This window comes from Actinia tenebrosa, unplaced genomic scaffold (assembly GCF_029948245.1).
Source record: "Actinia tenebrosa isolate PJP-AT-01 unplaced genomic scaffold, QUT_ActTen_1.0 PGA_scaffold10__47_contigs__length_13832649, whole genome shotgun sequence".
NCBI classification, from domain to species: domain Eukaryota; kingdom Metazoa; phylum Cnidaria; class Anthozoa; order Actiniaria; family Actiniidae; genus Actinia; species Actinia tenebrosa.
The window spans coordinates 1,119,342-1,137,250 of record NW_028292570.1 but is presented as its reverse complement, the minus strand read 5'-3'; the positions used below and the strand labels follow the sequence as shown (position 1 = coordinate 1,137,250).

The 17,909-nt window shown below is 36.6% G+C and overlaps 3 protein-coding genes and 1 non-coding gene across 6 annotated transcripts in view; 1 reads left to right on the top strand and 3 right to left on the bottom strand.

The window, feature by feature from the left end:
* LOC116287129 (harmonin) overlaps positions 1-17,909 on the top strand; it is a 45,663-nt gene that overhangs the window by 18,374 nt on the left and 9,380 nt on the right. For 2 of the 3 annotated variants that reach the window (XM_089026438.1, XM_089026440.1), the window contains one exon: positions 1,671-2,831. The exons of the other annotated variant lie outside the window; for it this stretch is intronic. In XM_089026438.1, the coding sequence (XP_088882564.1) occupies positions 1,671-1,689 (19 nt within the window). In that variant the 3' untranslated portion in view covers positions 1,690-2,831. Of the gene's footprint in view, positions 1-1,670; positions 2,832-17,909 lie in introns of those variants that run through there. 3 annotated transcript variants of the gene reach the window in all.
* LOC116299782 (acetylcholine receptor subunit alpha-1-B-like) lies at positions 2,957-8,702 on the bottom strand. Its single transcript, XM_031708497.2, has 9 exons — positions 8,610-8,702; positions 7,634-7,779; positions 7,341-7,385; positions 7,059-7,168; positions 6,551-6,683; positions 5,375-5,663; positions 4,995-5,212; positions 3,644-3,788; positions 2,957-3,306 (listed from the first exon to the last, which is right to left on the bottom strand). The coding sequence occupies exons 1-9, from the start codon at positions 8,656-8,658 to the stop codon at positions 3,098-3,100; spliced, it is 1,344 nt and encodes a 447-aa protein (XP_031564357.1). The 5' UTR covers positions 8,659-8,702; the 3' UTR covers positions 2,957-3,097.
* On the bottom strand, positions 3,525-3,596 carry Trnap-agg (transfer RNA proline (anticodon AGG)). Its single transcript has one exon. It is a non-coding gene; the product is annotated as a tRNA-Pro (tRNA).
* Positions 9,884-17,432, bottom strand: LOC116299781 (neuronal acetylcholine receptor subunit alpha-7). Its single transcript, XM_031708495.2, has 9 exons — positions 17,352-17,432; positions 15,924-16,054; positions 15,278-15,322; positions 14,643-14,752; positions 14,098-14,299; positions 13,473-13,722; positions 12,697-12,899; positions 11,977-12,112; positions 9,884-11,265 (listed from the first exon to the last, which is right to left on the bottom strand). Exons 1-9 carry the CDS (start codon positions 17,404-17,406, stop codon positions 11,006-11,008), a joined length of 1,392 nt encoding a protein of 463 aa, XP_031564355.1. The 5' UTR covers positions 17,407-17,432; the 3' UTR covers positions 9,884-11,005.

Here is a 17,909-nt window from a genome sequence, read left to right as displayed (position 1 = left end):
AATAAATGCTGCATCAAGATGTCAATATGCTCTAAATGTGGAGCAGATATCAAGGAATCAAGGTATTTTCATTGAAAATTAGCACTCAAATTTGGAAATCACCGAAGACTGTTACTTGGCTTTGAAGTGTTCTAAATGTGGGAGCAAATAGCATCAAAGGGTAGAGTGCATACAATTATATGTTTGAAAAAGTTAACAAACAAAATTTTACAAATCAGTGTAGAGTTTGTAGATCTACGGTCTACTGAGGTCTACTGAGGTCTACTGAACTTAATAATTTGTGCAAATTTGTGCAACTTCTTACAAAGTTTTTCACGGATATATGGTCTGCACTCTATTGTGAATGTTTTTCTATTTTCACTGGGACTCAAGTCAATTTGATTGAAAATTTTGAAAAAAAACGTTGCATTGCCATAAAAGAGGCTTGTTCATAAACGTATACTATGGAATGCTAATATGGCAACCAAAAGGCAGCATAGTTGCCTTAATTTCCCTCCACGAACAAAAGGAATAGAATAGAATCGTTTATTTCAACGCGAGCAAAAGCTCGTTCACAATACGAACGTGTGAAAGCCGATAAAATCCAACAAATCGATCCTTGATCTGCATGACAGGGTTCCCACTGACCTTAAGTCACTGAAATCCCAAAATCTTCAAGGTCAGGGAATTCTTCGTTTTCGAATGACATCATAGCCGCCATCTTGGTTGAATATAGAATTGTCAATGAATTCTTTCGTTATACCAACCAACATGTACGCCATGCCTTTTGTTTTTTTCACTCCCCTGGGAATGATTAAAAAGGCAGCCGCTCAGGGAATTTTACATCTAGTCAGGGAAATTTATCAAAAGTCATTGAAAACTGACAACCTTTTAAGCATTTTGTGGAAGTTCAGAAGAGAGTAACCTTCTTACGTTTGAGTAGAAATGGTTCTAAACTTGTGTTCGTTAAAGACAGTGAAAAGTGGGATTTGGTCAGCAAAAATTCAGGGGAAATCAGGGAATTTTGTTTTACCAAGTGAGTGGGAACGAATACGTGAAATAATGCAATAATCTAACCAAATGACTCTTGCGACCTGCCGCATGACTGAGCACAGGATACGGTGAGATTTAAACTCTTTAAAGCAGACCTTTCAGGAATGTTACCTTTTCATTGCAATCTGACTTTTACAGTCTATTATTTGTGTTGGGGAAGGGTAGGGTATGATAATACAAAACTTACGTAAGAGTTTTTGTTGTTTGTTTTCGTTCTTTATTTATTAGTATATTATGATATCATTAATGAAAAAGTTATGTGGTGCTTAATGAAATTAAATGAAAAACTACTTGCATGAGTTATATGTTATGCTAATATTAATATTGAAACTCTTAATCAAAAGTGAAAATTTAACAATTTATATCAATATTAAAAATAATTGCTAATAAATATTAATTGCTATTAATAATAACAGTTGTATATACAGTCTTTTAATTGCCAAAAATAATAGCTGTTAAGGATAATTGTCGCGACAATTATTAATGTAATATTCATATATTAATGATAATTTATAATCGATAAACTGTTAAAACAAATAATTGTGTGTCTGCCAATAATGGTTAATAATGATTGATAATAACAATTGTGATAATGCCTCGTCAGACCTTGATCTCATATTCTTAAATTTCTTCTTCAGTTTCAACACTTGGCTATGAACATTCAACTAACAATATTCTCGACCAATGAGCATCATATAACCATCTTGGACCGGTCCATATATAAATTTAAGCACCTGTACATTTCATCATAGTTCGCCCGCGTGGTCCTTTACTCACTTAGACGAGCAAGATACCTTTCCATACACATAATCAAATTGGTTGTGACACGTTTGAAGAACTTCATATAGGACGTTTGCACGATGGCGTCATTTGACTCCTGCTACCAGAATCCCTTGCACATCGTCCTATTAAAATTAGCGAAGCATAAAGAAGTATAACCCTCCGCGCATGCGCTGACATTGTTGTCACGCAACGTAACGTGACGTCCTTAACATGTGCTAGCTCACTGACCTCTGGGGTTTCCTGGTTTTCTTTCACGGGCAGAAAGGAAATCCCGAATTTCGTACAGTAATAATCAAGGGTGACAGTGTTAGGGCGGTAGTATTAGCCTCGAGCATAACAAGACTATTAAAACCTGAGTGACAAAAGATTCTTAGGACGTGAACTAGACTAGAATGCATCTCGTTCGCAAACTTAAAGTTATCAATTATCCAACGTTAAACGCGTGAAAATGGTTATTCTCTCGATATAATTTGGTCATTAGGACTAAAACTGTTCGAATAAGCACTATAAATCTAAAACGATTAAAAATCGTCCTTGTCAAATAAACGTCGTTTTACTCCATTTTCGTTGTCACAAGCCACAAGCTAAACCTCAGTAGACTTAAGTAGGTTGGCTACATCCGTGACTTAGATCAGCTCAGAGGCTTCAGGACATGCAATAAGATTTGACGTTTGTTTGATGGAGGTCATAGCGGGTGCTTCATGACAGATATGCATTTTCTGTGGTTATAGCTTGTTGCTTGCAGGCCGAAGGGTGTGTGTTTTTAAAAAATCAGACATAGCATTGAAGTCTTTAAACTGACTTTAATGTACTTATCAACAGTTTTAATATAAATTATTATTAATAAATTAATATTTTACAAATAGTTATAGCATAAGTACCTATAAGGGTGTACAATGTCTAGAAAAAACGTCTACAAGTTGTCACACCTAAGTATGTCCAAACATGTATTATTTATTATTAATAATTACGCAGTTATGTCGTTAGAAAGATGAATAAACGTAAACCCGACTGTTTAGTGACTTATTTAAAAAACGCCGACCCTCGCCTCCTGTATGCAAGAAAAGTCACCTTTCTTGGGAAAGTATAAACTTATTAAATATTCTTTCTTTCTTTCTTTCTTTCTTTCTTTCTTTCTTTCTTTCTTTCGTGTTTCTTTCAATGTGTCATGTGTCATAATTTAAATTGTTTTAGTTTTCCTCTTTTCTCTTTGTTGAGAGGGACTGGTATATACATCATCGCATTCTTTAAACCATTCTATTGGTCAATTAATATGTGATAGTTAATGATTTGTGAAAACAGCCAATAGCGTTACAACAGCAGCAAGCAGGAACAAACAGGTAAAAAGCCTGTTCATGACGTTAGCCACCAGCTGCCATTGTTCTTTGATCCCTTCTGTCTTCTCTTCTTCCTTAATGTTTTGGGTCAGGATTTTTAGCGTTTTATTCTCTGCAGCAACTGGATCGGGCATTGTATTTTTGTTCTTGAGTTCTACACACACAAAAATATTTTTAATTTGTTATGAAATGTTAACACTTGAAATTTAACTTTAACATTGAAATTTAACTTTATATTTATTTAAAAGCTGTAAAAAAAATGAAATCCATAAAGGAGAACGACGTATTTATTAGCATATGTGATGATATAGAAGAGGAAAATGTTGGTTTTTCCTTGTTTTATTTCTTAATAAGAGGGAAAGAAAAATAAACGGGCCTGTCCGGGAATTGAACCCGGGACCTCTCGCACCCTAAGCGAGAATCATACCACTAGACCAACAGGCCTCTTCGTTGAGGAGTTATATCCAAATATCGGTGTCATTGCTACTTACTTCTTGTCCATTTGGTTGCATATTTTATTTCTAGTCTTCCATGATTGTCATCATTCGTTTTTTCCTGTACTTTGATTTTGTTTGGCTTTGCGAAATGTCCAGTGTCGTAAAGTAAAAACCGAGCAACATATCCAAGGACGACTCTCTAGAATACAACAAGAACCGTTCCTGTAAAACATGTTGTGGGATACCTGTTGCTCATAACCATCTACAATGACAGGCGAACACTGCCCGTCATCAATCTCGTACCCAGAGCCTGCGTTTCTTCTGGCCTGCGGCGAAAAACAAGGGCTCTGGCATAATCCATACTTTGGCGCATACGCAATTTTCGGAAAGTGAAATATAAACGATCAAAATAAGCAAAGTATCATTTGCTGCTGTTGTTCTTTGGAAAACACAGGCAATGCATATCAAAAACTCAAAAACATTCTCCTTTAAAAGAAAATTAAAAGATCACTATCTTTCAAATCAGAGATTATAAGTATTTCTAGCGTACTATATAAGTTTTATCTCAACTAGAGTTCTATTCTGCTTTTTCTTCATTTCTATGATATCAATATATATTTCAGTATCTCGTATATATGATAATAAATGAATCAAAAATCTCTCTATCCTTTACACATGTCACCAACATAAATATTTGTCATTTTTCTCTGCATATTTTTTTTCTAATATGATTTAACTTTGCATTGCTTCCTTAACTTTTATTTAAGTAAATATAAAGAGCCTGGGGGACAACTAGAAAACGTCACTGTTAATTTGTCCTCCAGGCTCAAATATCTCAACTAATCTCTATTCTCAGTCCGTGTATTGTCATATGCACAAATGATATGAATAGAAATTAGTGTAAATTTTCCTAGTTATCACTTTATTATAGATATTTATTATACATTCATATTGTATTTAAATTTCTCTATATTGTTACCAAATGTAATTAATATTTAAGAGCAATAAACTTCTGTTCTGTTCTGTTCAAAGTAAAAGTTAAATCAAAGCAAAAATCATAGTAAAAATCAAAAATCGGGAAACGAGATATTTTTGATTTTTGGCAAGTCTTTGAGCACGTGCGCTGTTATACCGGAAGTCCAAGAAATCCTGGTCTCAAAAAATGGATTATGCCAGAGCCCCCATTCTTCACCGCAGGCCAAAAGAAACGCAGGCTCTGGGTACGGGATTGGCCCGTCATGTGTTATCAACCAGCAGAGAGTATTCTATTGCTTGGTTCAATCAGCTGAATGAATCTCATTACCATGTACTAATTAAATCAGTTACTTGAATCTCATTATCATTATCATTAACCAGTATACAGTACAGATATCTCTCCCACTCCCCATCGATCTCATTAACATACCTTTATCCAATGATAGAGTGGCTCAGGGCTATGATGTACAAGTCTTAAGATCCAACTCATTGCCACAAGCCCACACACAATCTCAATAACGGTACAGCAGTAGTATTTAGCAAGCAAGGGTAGGTCGTTGGATTTGGGCATCGTAGCTTCGAGCATGAGGAAGAACACTGCTAGGGCAAGGAGAATAGTCACTCCTACCGCCATACGTTCGCCAGTTTCTGTTAATTATAAATAATAACATTATAAAAGATAAACTTGGTTAGAAAACAAGACTGTGTCTATACGGTACCTACTATTCTATACGACTATTTGGTTAGAAAACAAGACTGTGCCTATACGGTACTTACTATTATATACGACTATACGGTATATTGACTTACCCACAGGGGTTAGAAAGACCAGTAATGTTAGGAAAGCAATGATTGCACATGGAAGGATGAAGTTGGTCATGTAAAAAAGCGTTTTTCTCTTGATGCGAATAGTATACGTTATCCTGGCCACATCGTGCTTGCAGCAGATGTGGGATACCTGTGTCCTCTCTGCTCTTGTGCTCTTCAAAGTCCACTCGCCATTGGTCAAGTATCTTGATGTGCCTACTGTGCTTTGCAGTGATTGGATGTTCAGCTTTGTGACGTCATGGCTCCAGGAACCAAATGTTAACTTACAAAGCTGTAAGATAGGAAATAAGTCGTTCTGTGATTCAAGATGAAACATTGATGGCCACAGATGTTTTAAGGTGCTACTGGAGGCTAAATCGCGGTTCCATGTTACATCAATTTCAAAACACTAAAAAAGGCCTTAAACTGCATGATAACTATACAAACTTCTACTGTAACACATTTATTATATGGAGTTTCTGTGAAGAATTTTTCGAATTTCTGTAAGTGATTGGAAATCGCAAAAAGCCCGAATTCTTTCTTCTGATCGCCGAGTTTTAATCGATCATTCTAAAATTTTTATCAATTAATCTAATTTGGCAAGCAAAACTTTTTGTTTGGATATGTACATATATTTACTTTGTCATAACAGTAATTCACGCTTGCTCTGTCATTAAATGTTGTTGAAAATGTTGACAGGATGTCATTGAAACGTCCAGCAATGCTTGCGTTTATTTTCTTAATCAATTGGCAAATTATGTTCGTAATTATTACGAATTACTTTCCAAAGCAAGTTTTCTCTATCCCATTAAAGATGGGAACCAAGATTAAGGTCAATATGTGGTGTCTTAGGTTAGATTCCTGGGCTCGACATCACGGTACATGGAGTAGGGTTTGTTAATTCTCTCCCTTGATTCCACGGTTTTTCTCACGCTGCTCCAGTTTTCCTCCCTCCGCAAAACCTAACCAGCTAAATTCCAATTCTATATGCGAGCTAGCCGTGCCCTAACCTTAGCCGTTCCCAGCCAAAAGGTTGTTCGATACAATTTTAAAGGTTTTTTTTAGAAAGGTCAACGCCATGTTTTTTTAACGTCTTATTTTACATTAGTCGTTGATAAACAATTAAAATCTCAATCCAGCCCAGTTATTTTCTCTTCTTTGGGTATATCTTAACTTTACCTGCTCATCAAATGGAAAATGCTTGACATCGATATTACAGGAGCTCTTGATCATCGTGGCAACCAACCACGTGACATTCCCATCATGCTTTACGAGGGCACGTACCTTGGAGTATTCAAGAGGTCCATCAGCACTGCAAGTAAAAGCAAGAATAAGAATGGTTTGCATACTAATAGACTTTTGACTCAACTTCTACTGGCCTTCCACAGGCAACCCAGTAAAATGGTTTTCCACGCCATGAAAAGGATATATCTACTTTATTTCTCTTCAGCTCTCACGTATCAAGAAGAGTGCAATAAGAATATGTATAAATATAAGATAATAACTAAATAATCGCTGTGCAGAATAATAATAAAATACAAGGCTCGTAATTTACCTTTTACGCATGTTCTTAAATAATAAAATTGATCAGCCCAGCTAGTAGTCGTTTCAGAGTATTGATAATATTGAGAACATTTGAAGGTTTTTAAGATTTCTATGAATGTTGTAGAATATTGAAGAGACATACTTATTGTAGAGTATTAGTGGTGGTGTCCATATGTCGTTTGCATCCAGATGTACTTGTCTTAACCCTCCATAGGTCGCTGGGTCCCATGTTAAGTGCTTGTCTTGCCATCCCTATAGGTCAATAGTTAAATAAAGGGTATCATATCTTGTAGATAGAATATGAAAAACGATAAAACTTTATCACCGAAATTTACGACTGGGATAGACTGGTGCGAGAGAGCACTTGTAACCCGCCAGAGTAGTCAAATTGAGACGAAAGCATAAAAAATATCAGATATCTCACCATGTGCATTCTTACAATTGTTGACAAAACCATATTCTTCTCGTCCTATGGGAAAAAATACAATTAAATCAACCACTACATTTAAGTGTTTTTGCCGACGTCCGACGAAGGACTAGCGTCCCAAACGTCAGTAAGTTTTTTCATCTTTTCACGGTGTATAATTTACCTTTTTATCATTACTGTTTCATTAGAAACACCGACGCAGCTCACACTAGTTTTTATCTAATTATATCTTCTAAGTGTTTTTGATGTTAATTCAGACCAGCCCTGTTCACAGGGAAGATTTTACTCACCACATTAGCAATCATCCTGAGGATCAGACCATGTTGCACCATGACAGGCTCACTGGTGTTGAGTACAGGGCGATACTTAGGTGAATATCGCGTGATATTAACGAGTGACGTAATCAAACGGTCCTCATTAGTGACAGCCAGCAATTCTAAAAGCCAGACAAATTGAACGTTTATGGAAAAATTTAAAACGTCTTTCCTCAGTTTGTGAGCTTGTCATTTTATGCTAAAGATTCGCGCAGTGGTTTCCTTCGCTTCTCTCGTGTTCTCTTAGTAACCACTAGTGTATTAAATAGCGTTCATCTAAAAATATGTTACATCGTTTTTATATATTCAACGTGCAATTTGTCTGTGAGCTAAACATGTTTTACAATTGATGGGTTGCAAGCATTCCCAAGAGAGTCAAAAGATAAAGACATGGCGGCCATTGTGGTGCCGTTAACAATGGATGCTAAAGAGAAATCTTTTGTTAAATGGCACCAACATGGCCGCGATGACGTAACGTGCAATCGAAGAATTTAGGATACGAAAATGTTGTTTGATGTGGAGTCTCTCTCTCTCTCTCTCTCTCTCTCTCTCTCTCTCTCTCTCTCTCTCTCTGTCTGCCTACTTGTAGGTGCTAGTGGATCAATTGTCTTATAATTTAGGATACGAAAATGTTGTTTGACTGATGTGAAGCAGGTGGAGATCGATGGAGGTGCTCATTAATATCCGTGTTTTTATACACACTTTAAAATGAGCCGTTATCATGTAATCCTAAAACTTACAGGACAGAAGGATAATTACTATAGCTCGAAAGAGCATGTTAAAACAGAGATTAACAAAACTCACACTTTTCAAAAATCATGTGTTCGCTATTTTTGAACTTTCTTCCTTCAAACGCCACAGTTTTACTAACGCAAACCGTTTTTTCCGCGGCTATGCTAATTGTTTTTCTGTTTTGCTACTTTAAAAATACCTGATTAAAGCTCGTTCATACCTTGTGTTAATAGAAAACATATAACAATTTCCAGCAATGATACTGCCATTACAACATCGGCTTTTCCAGCTTCAAAGTATAGCCTTTCTTCAATTTTCACACAACCGTATGGAAGCAATTAAATATTAAAATTTACAATGTCATTTTATATTTGCATCTGTATCGTATGAGATACTTAAACGCTTTGCTTTGTTTAACTTGTTTTGTTTCTCTGGCAACACACGGGAGACTTGCCAAAGTCGGATTAAAGAAAGTACGGGAATTCTTTTCCATGATGGGATTATTCTAATATCACTAGAATGCCTTGCAAACTTTTTTACCTTTTTAGATTTTTTGCAACATTTCCAAAGGTCAAACATGCATCAAATACCCTGTTTTCCAATTCGTAAAACACCGCTGTGTTCCGTCACTACAGACTCAGATTTCAGTGTCTAAATATTCATAAATAGCAACGGTAAAGTAAAGAATGCACAACTTCAGCAATACAAACAATTTGAAATTCCACGGATCTTAACTGGTCAAAATCTCTTTGGTCTTGTTCGTGCGCTAAAACAAACGTCTTGTACATTGAAATTGTAAAGCGCTATTGGGCAATGCGTTTTTGTGAAAAAGGCTATAGAAGTAAATAGATATTCACAATTCCGACTCAGACAATAGCGAACCAATCACCATGCAGCAGTTTTCTTAGTGGAATTGCCCTATTTCACTATGACGTCACAGCTTGTTTATGTCGGGGATAGAATCGCCAAATCCAATAGAAAATTCAACAACATTTGCTCCTAGCCAAACAGTTTAATCTAAAATGGCCTGGTTTTCAGATGTAATATGCGTTAATATGTACTAAAAAATATTCTGAGCGTTCGCTGGCTATTCTACTTCTCTTCGTGGATTGATACGGGTTTTAGAACAATTTTCGGTGAATTTGCGTTGATTTGACCCCCTCCGACGACCATGATCCTTTGCGTGTAAACAATAGATTGATGTGACGTCATAGTGAAATAGGGAAATTAAGTTCTTGTCCCACAAACAACTACACAGTATTTGTTTTAAAGAGTACTACGAAGATTACGAAAATAATTTCTATTCTTTTCGAAGGACAGTCACTATTGAAACAATTTATAATCAATTTTATGCGATCAGAGTTTTAATTTCTGAGACATTCTAGATAATTCGTTAAGCTTGTGGGACATAGCAACGGTAACTAAGGGAAATTCAAACCATGAACAAACTCATAATAAACTAAAACACCTGTTTTCAAGGGGCGGGCACAATGGTTACAAGTATTTTTTATTGCTCGTATTCTCATTACTAAGTTTAAAGTCTCGATTTTTGATATGATGGTGGTGCAAATTCTCAGATTTATTCTCAGATGTATAACATGCAAACAGATGTATTTAGACCATTTTTAAAGTAAAAACTAAAGGATCAAATCTTTGACCTTCATTATTATTGGATATAAATGTGCTGAAGACTCATTTATTTCATTCAGAGATTAGTATTGATGGTTTTCACGGCGGCCATGTTGGAGGAACTTAACAAAATAATTGTCAATGAATTCTTTTGTTATATCCTCCAACATGGCCGCCGTGTCTTTTGTTATTTAATTTTCTTGTCTTTTGTTATTTAATTTTCTTGGGAATGTTTGAAAACCAGCAATAGTTAAGCAAAGCTACAACACACTAATTAGCATATTAACACACAACAATATTTATGATAATATTAAACATAATTTGGTACAAGCTAACTGAAATAACCATAAAGGCCTAAACGAGTCAGTAAGTTATCTATAATAAGCTACGTCATTAAGTCATTAGCAGTAGGTGAAGCAAAAAAGAAAAGTTATAATAAATATAGTTTTGATGATAGTTTAGTAAATGAATGATAATTTCGAATAAACTAATTTTGAAACTAATAACAAACATGTAGATTAACATTCATTACGACATACTAATATCTATTATCAATAATACGCAAATTAACATGTTGAATATATGTGCATAAAACAACTAAATTTAACCTAGTAGAGCTTTTTTTATAAACTTTCGTGCCTCATTAATTGATCTAATGTTTATGAGCAGGTAAAATCGTTTTGGAAGAATATGTCAGTTCTCTAGCTACGAATTACAGAACACAAACCTCACTGTAAGACTACGTCTTTACATTTAGCATAATCTCTTCCCATTTCCCAGCGCCATCTGGAAAGGTAATCGTGCCTGTGAATCGAAGCGAGGACGGCGTTGACCTTGCAATGATAGAGACATGTGAATAATTGTCCAAGGTGTTAAAAAGATCTCTATCAGTGAAAGGTCATTGCCGTTCTCGCTTGGATGCACAGGCTTTGCTACCTTTCAAGATGGCGCAGGGAACTGTGAAATGGACGTACTATTCAGTGTGTTCTACATGGAAACTATCAACTGTGGCAAAAGTAAAACTGCAAACGAAAAAACGATAGCGATGAAGTACGTCCACATGAAAAGACTGTTAAAAACAAGGGCAGCCCTTCGCCATTCCTCTTGTCTTTCTACCAGAATATCTTGTTTTCTGATGTTTTCTGAGATCATCTTTTCGGCTTCTCGACTCTCTTCTTCGGCTTTGTTTGTTGGAGGTTTCTTGTTCGATGAGTTACTTCGATGATTTAGGTGATGTTCGTTTTTCTCTTTAGAGAAAAAAGGCGAGACGATTTATTGGAAAAACTTTGTTTCCTCATTTTGGAAATGCAGAATGATAGAAAAGTATTACTTATTATAAAGAAGATATAACTAGCTAAAAAAAGTGTGAGCTGCGTCGGTGTTTCTAATGAAACAGTAATGATAATGATAAATTATACACCGTGAAAAGATGAAAAGACTTACTGACGTTTCGGACGCTAGTCCTTCGTCCTTTTAATCCGACGAAGGACTAGCGTCCGAAACGTCAGTAAGTCTTTTCATCTTTTCACGGTGTAAAATTTACCTTTTTATCCCTGACTTAGATCAGCCCAGAGGTTGTTCCAGGGTTTGATCTGTGAGTTAGCCATGCCCTGACTTAGATCAGCCCAGAGGTTATTTCAGGGTTTGATCTGTGAGTTAGCCGTGCCCTGACTTAGATCAGCCCAGAGCTTGAGGTTTAACGATCCATGAAACATTACGTATGCGTTACCCATGATAATGGCGATTAAATGATAATGATCGAAGGCTTGTCTCTAGAAGACATTTATTGCCACATTGATGCTACGCTATTTACGCTAGTTAATATTGCTAATAAATAATCACTAATAACTGCCCGTGTTAAAAACTCGTGAAATGGAAGTGTTGCGAAATAAATAAATAAATTTTCTTTGATACAAAAAGCAGATAGATCTCTTTCTTCGCCGTTTTATTTTTCTCACCTTCATGATCTCCAGTTGTCATGGACACTGCTTCGTTATTATTTCCATCCATCTGTGGTTGCATAGCTTGCTGGTTCTTTATCTTGTTGCAAAATTTGAACCCAAGAAAGCGAGCGGCTGTACCAATGACATAGACCTAAAGGAAAAAGAAAACACAGAAATGATCTTTAACAATTGCTTCAACAAAATGAAAAAGAGGTTTAATAAAGTGTGCTGGTTATGACATGACGTCATAGCGGCCACATTAGTCGTTGCGAGGTTGAGGGAAAACTGGGTCAAGTTGACGGGATTGCAGTGCATTTTGGGGCTACTTAAGGAGACATATTTTCAAGATGGCATCTATTTCGTTCATATTTAATCCAAATTTTGAGGGTGGTCAATAGTTACACTAATTTTTCAAAAATACACAATATCCCCTTCACAGTTCCCTGCGCAATCTTGAAAGGTAGCTGTGCCTTTGCATCGAAGCGAGACGAACGGTGAGCTTGCAATGATATAGACTTATTTGTGCATAATTGCGCAAGATGTTAAATAGAGGTGGGCTTGCAATGATAGAGACATGTGAATAATTGTCCAAGGTGTTAAAAAGAGGTCTCCATCATTGCAAGCTCACCGTATCGTCTCGCTTTGATGCGAAGGCATGGCTACCTTTCAAGATGGCGCAGGGAACTGTGAAGGGTACTATTGTACGCAAATTTCGCCTCGTCTACACTTATTCACCTTCATCCACTTAGGCACCTCTCCATGTACTGGGTTATAATGATGAAACCTCAGTACCACACAGGTCATAAAAAAGGCCACAGATATCTCTATAAGGGTCACTGTGTAGTAAATGCCTATCAGTGGAACACCTTCTGCTGTAGCTGGCATGTTCTCGGCCACTAGAAGGAAGAAGAAACTCAATCCAACGAGTATCGCCATTCCTTTAAAAGTAAAAATATGTATATTGTGTCACATTTTTGGGGTTTTGTATAGTTTTTCAGTGAGGATTTGTATAAGTAGAGCATGAAATTATTTATACTATGAGATTTTTTGTCTGCAGGCTTGCGCTGCATAATAGGACGCAGGGTCCCTTTCGAGGTACATTGCACCAATTTCCAACCCGGGTATATCCCCCACATACCCATACCCATAATCAACCCATTAAGATATCATTAGTAAAGGCCAGACACTGAGGGTAGTCACTGCCAGGGTCATTCCACGTCCACAGTGGTTCGTTTACATCCCTCTGATATTGGTTAGAATTGTGAAGTGTGAAGAGACGGAACCGCAATGTCACGCGGTCATCGGCGCCACTTGAGGATCTAGCCATTTGCAGATGTAATTACAAAGGCAGCAGTTTCTCCTCAGTTATTTTAAGACCCTGATAGTCTATACAACCGGGACTCAAGCTAGGACCTTCCGCACGAAATTTCAATGCTCAACCAGCTAAGCCAACAGTTGGCACTCATAAAACAAGGAGGATTTGGATTTCAAAGATTTAAAAAATGACTCACCGACGGTCATGCGTTCGTTGCATTCAGGTGGTAAGAGGAACATAAGAAGAGTAAGCATTGATATCATGGCACATGGAATAATAAGATATATGGCATAGAACAGTGAACGCCTTCTGATCTTCACCATGTATTCAATATCATGGTATGGGTTGGCACAGCACGCGTATACAACGGAATGGAATTCTCCAGGTATCTCGATGAGCTCCCATTCCGCACTTGGTAGATATGAACTCAAATCTGCAGTGGGACTCTACGAAAACAATAGTAAAATAATTATCCATCTTCGAATATCTTGTAAAGTTTTACGATAGAACAAAGAAATGCACATCTATACAACTGATTGGAATGATTAAAAATTGCACGGAGGGACTCGGCAAGAGTGTAAAATACGTATCCATCTTGAGTGTTTGAAGTACAACAAAAAAAATGAAATGAAATGATATTCTGGTCAGTAAAGAAAGCGTAAAATACTCACGCTAGCGCTGGCTTATTAGCCTTCTACAATCACTTTATTTCTGTTATCATCATCCACGAGTCAATATGTGTGCAATGGATTTTTCTTACATTTGAAATTTCTCTAGTCACTCAAAAACTCAAAATTCAGAAATTTCAAAATTCTCTTCACCTCCATTCGTAGAGCAAGCTGAGACCCATCAAAAGACCAAGAGCCAAACTTGATACTGCAGACCTGCACATCGAATGGATAACTTGCCAATTGGACTTTGCAGTTGCTTCGTAGAAGGAATGGGATACTAAGGCTTACATGTCCGTCATGTCGTATCACGGCATTGACACGGGTGTGTCCGTCTCCAAATCCTTCATCTGCACTGGAGAAATAAATAATTTTTTCCCCCATTTCAGACCCCGTGTCATTTTCTTGAAAACTAGGTTTTTTGTTTGAGTTGCATTAATATCCATGTGTCTCATCATGTGCAACCGTTAAACAAAGTAATGATACTCAGGGGAATGGTGTGTGAAGAATGAAGAAAATGAAGAGATCTATTGATCGTTAATCCTTGGCGAAAATTAAATGCGAGTCAATCGCTAGTCAGTGAAGAACAATAGATATTCAAATTTGTCGCCATATTTTGATTCGGTGTAAAATCAGGATAATACGAGAGCAGATACGTTCAAAGCTAGCTAATTAATTCAGTTCTGTTTCTGACTCACTTGTTGTATACTACAATGTCGGGAACCCATATATCACTGGTATGAAGAGAGATCTTCTTGATTCCGTTGAAGTCTGACGGTTGCCATGACAATGATGAGTCGAACCAGCTCTATATTGTAGATATAGATATATCATCATTATTATCATAAGTCATTATCGTCACTATCATCATAATCATAATATCAATAACCATAATCATCATTATCATTATCATTATCATAATTAATCATCATGCCAATTATCATCAGCATTATTATCATCATCATCATTTACCACCATCATTATCATCACTATCATCATAATCATCATGTCAATTACCATAATCATCATTATTATAAGCATCATCTTAATTAATCATCATATAAATTATCACCATCATCGTCAGTTTCCATCATCGACATCATCTTCTAATCAACTACTATCATCACTATGAATTACCATCATCATCATTCAACGAAACAACTCATATGTTTCAGTACAGGTAGCAACATTTCTGCGCATGTGTCAAAACAAAAAGACCAAATCTCCACTGAATACTTATTCTCTTTATTAGCGCTGTTTCACAGTTCGATAAAAATTTCGAGGACTAGAGAATGAATATTTATTTTATTCAACTCAGCACTGAACTACCTACCGTTCTTGTGGTAATTCGTAATGAAAGTAACTGCGTTTTGTCATTCTAAAAATTCAAATAATAACAATAATAATAATAATAATACGAGGATGAAGATGATGATGATGACGACGACGATAATGATGACGATGATGAAAATGATGATGCTGATGCTGATGATGATATAATAAAATAATAAAAACGGTGAAATGCTATTTTATATTCATGTATTCTATACTTAAAAACATTTATGCTCTTTATCAACTAAATTACTGCGGCCCTTTTCAGAAACTTTTGACGGAATCTCTATTTTCGACAATTGATCAACACAAGAGAGTTGGAGTCCCAAGTCAGTAGCGAATCCAAGGATTGTTCCATGAAACCCCTTTTTGTGAGATCTTGTGTAGCCGACCATGTTCCGGCTTTACGCTCAGTATAATGAAATAAGATGAACCCCTATCCCCTGGCGAAACCCATTGTAACGGCTTTTTCTGCGTGACGGCGATGCGCCAATGCTATCATTATACTGATGAGAGGATGATCTAGTATGGAGATGTTTCAAGGGAACCCTCCTTCACAAATTATTTTCATAGTTTTGAAACAAAACAGAGTTTATCGTGTCACGCGTTACGACGTTACCGATTCCGTTATGTTACTTTCAACTTACCAGATCAATTATTTCATGTAACGAAAGTCCAAGGGTGATGCTGATAGGGCTGGTTGCGCTGGTCGCTGGTCGGACGCGTTTGTTGTATCGAGTTGAGTTCATCAAATGATGGTGGAGATTGCCCGCTGTGACTATACATGTTGAAAATATGCTTTAATACTGAGAATATTATAGATGCAGTTATATTACTTGCGTAACCAGAGACCGCAATGGGAATGGGAATTCTTATAGCATATTTATTAGTAAGAGAACGTTAATGCAAACAAACGCCACACGAAATGCCAATCAAGGTTTTTAATTTGGGCGTAATATTTTCCTATTTCAGACCACAGGTCATTGTATCCATATTCGACTAGTGCCGGTCTTCTCATGCGCAACCATTTAACATATAAATGATACTCTAGGGAATTGTTATGAGGCGAGAGACGAGACGAGGCCGTGTGCTTAAGGAGGCTTCCTACAGTGACACTAATTCAAAACAGTGACGTCACTGTTTTGTTGCTATGGTAACTCCGATTCCAAAAAAAAAGTGAAACCATTACGCCAAAGGAAAAGAGGTCTATGCTTTTCATGTTCGGCCTCGTGGGAATGAGCATGTGACCTTACTTTCCAACCGAATCAATGTGCTCAGCGTGTGAGCTTTGGGGGCAAAAATCTTTAAAAACTTTTTACAGCTTTATTTGTAAGAGAAAGAAAATGCTTCTTAATAAGTGATGCGAAACAGAGTCGTCATATCTTCAGATTTTATTGATACTCTGAAACAACGTCTGGGCTGATCTAAGTCAGGGCTGGACTCACTCAAGATCGAATAATTGAAGTCTCGTGGAGGCACAAACCCCGTATCTGATGCTTGTAAAGTGCCGGGTTTTCATAAACGCATGAAACAAGTGTACTAATTAGAGCATAATAATAGGATAAGCACAATAGAAAACAAAAGAATTAGAGTGTAATAGTACTAAATAAGCAAAAGTGTATTTCACGGGTTTATAAAAAAAACACTCTATTATACAACAGCAAGCAAGTCTAAATAACCAAACTTAGCAAAAAGGCAGATGAACGAAAAGTTCCAAACTATCAGTCATCAGGAGTATACCTATTACCAGAAGTTCTACGTACTTCTTTTCAGAAAACAATTAATCATCTTTTTCTAACTTACATTTCTTGGTTTGACTTAATCTGATCTCATCATGTAAATATTGTATGTTGTATTGTTTTATTTTTTATTTTCTTAAAAAATCTACACTTTTAATATTATCATTATCATTATCATTATCATATTTCGGAACGTGGCAAATATAATGTCGTGTAATAAATTTCTTGTTTAAGTTTTTTCATGCAAATTAGATATGAGACATCTTCGTAGCCGGAATCCATGTACGTAATTGAGATGTGATTATTCTGCAAAGACGAATAAAGATATAGATTTACCTTGGTTTCCAGTGGCGAGAAGGCAAAACAGAAAAAACCATTGCAAAACCTTCATCTTTCTTGTGCGCTTTTGTTGTTAGTAACGAGAGGATATGAATATTGATGGCCTTGTCAGGATTCTTGCGAAGCCGCTATAAGATACGTTCAGTCGTATCGATTCATATGTTAATCCATTCACCGTTAGGCTGCGTTCATAATGTATGGCTGAGGGGGGCAGGTGAAAGTTTGAAATGTCCAGAATAATTCTTAACAAAAAAATACGATCCCCCTAAGCAAGGCTTGTAGCTTCTTCCAACAATTGTGCATCCCCCCATTTTTCTGATAAAAATTTGTCCATCCCCCCTCAATTTCACCTGCCCACCCCCCCCCCCCCCCCCCCGCCATACATTATGAACGCGGCCTTATTGGTAAATTGTTTTTTCATAGGATTGCTTATGACATTAGTTTTCAGCCTCTTGATGAAGGAGTTTTTATGAGTTTAGAAATTTATGTAATATTATTTTTGAGGAGTTTTCTCCCTTCCGTTCGACTGTCTGTCTGTCCATCCAGTATGTTGAT

Coding starts and splice junctions, on each gene's coding strand:
- LOC116299782 (XM_031708497.2), bottom strand. CDS start 8,658: ATGGCAGTATCATTGCTGGAAATTGTTATATGTTTTCTATTAACACAA. Junction 7,780..8,609: donor ATGTTTTCTATTAACACAAG/GTATGAACGAGC, acceptor TCTGGCTTTTAG/AATTGCTGGCTGTCACTAAT. Junction 7,169..7,340: donor CAATTGTAAGAATGCACATG/GTGAGATATCTG, acceptor ATTGACCTATAG/GGATGGCAAGACAAGCACTT.
- LOC116299781 (XM_031708495.2), bottom strand. CDS start 17,406: ATGAAGGTTTTGCAATGGTTTTTTCTGTTTTGCCTTCTCGCCACTGGA. Junction 14,300..14,642: donor GACATTGTAGTATACAACAA/GTGAGTCAGAAA, acceptor TTATTTCTCCAG/TGCAGATGAAGGATTTGGAG. Junction 12,113..12,696: donor AGGTGCCTAAGTGGATGAAG/GTGAATAAGTGT, acceptor TTTTTCCTTTAG/GTCTATGTCATTGGTACAGC.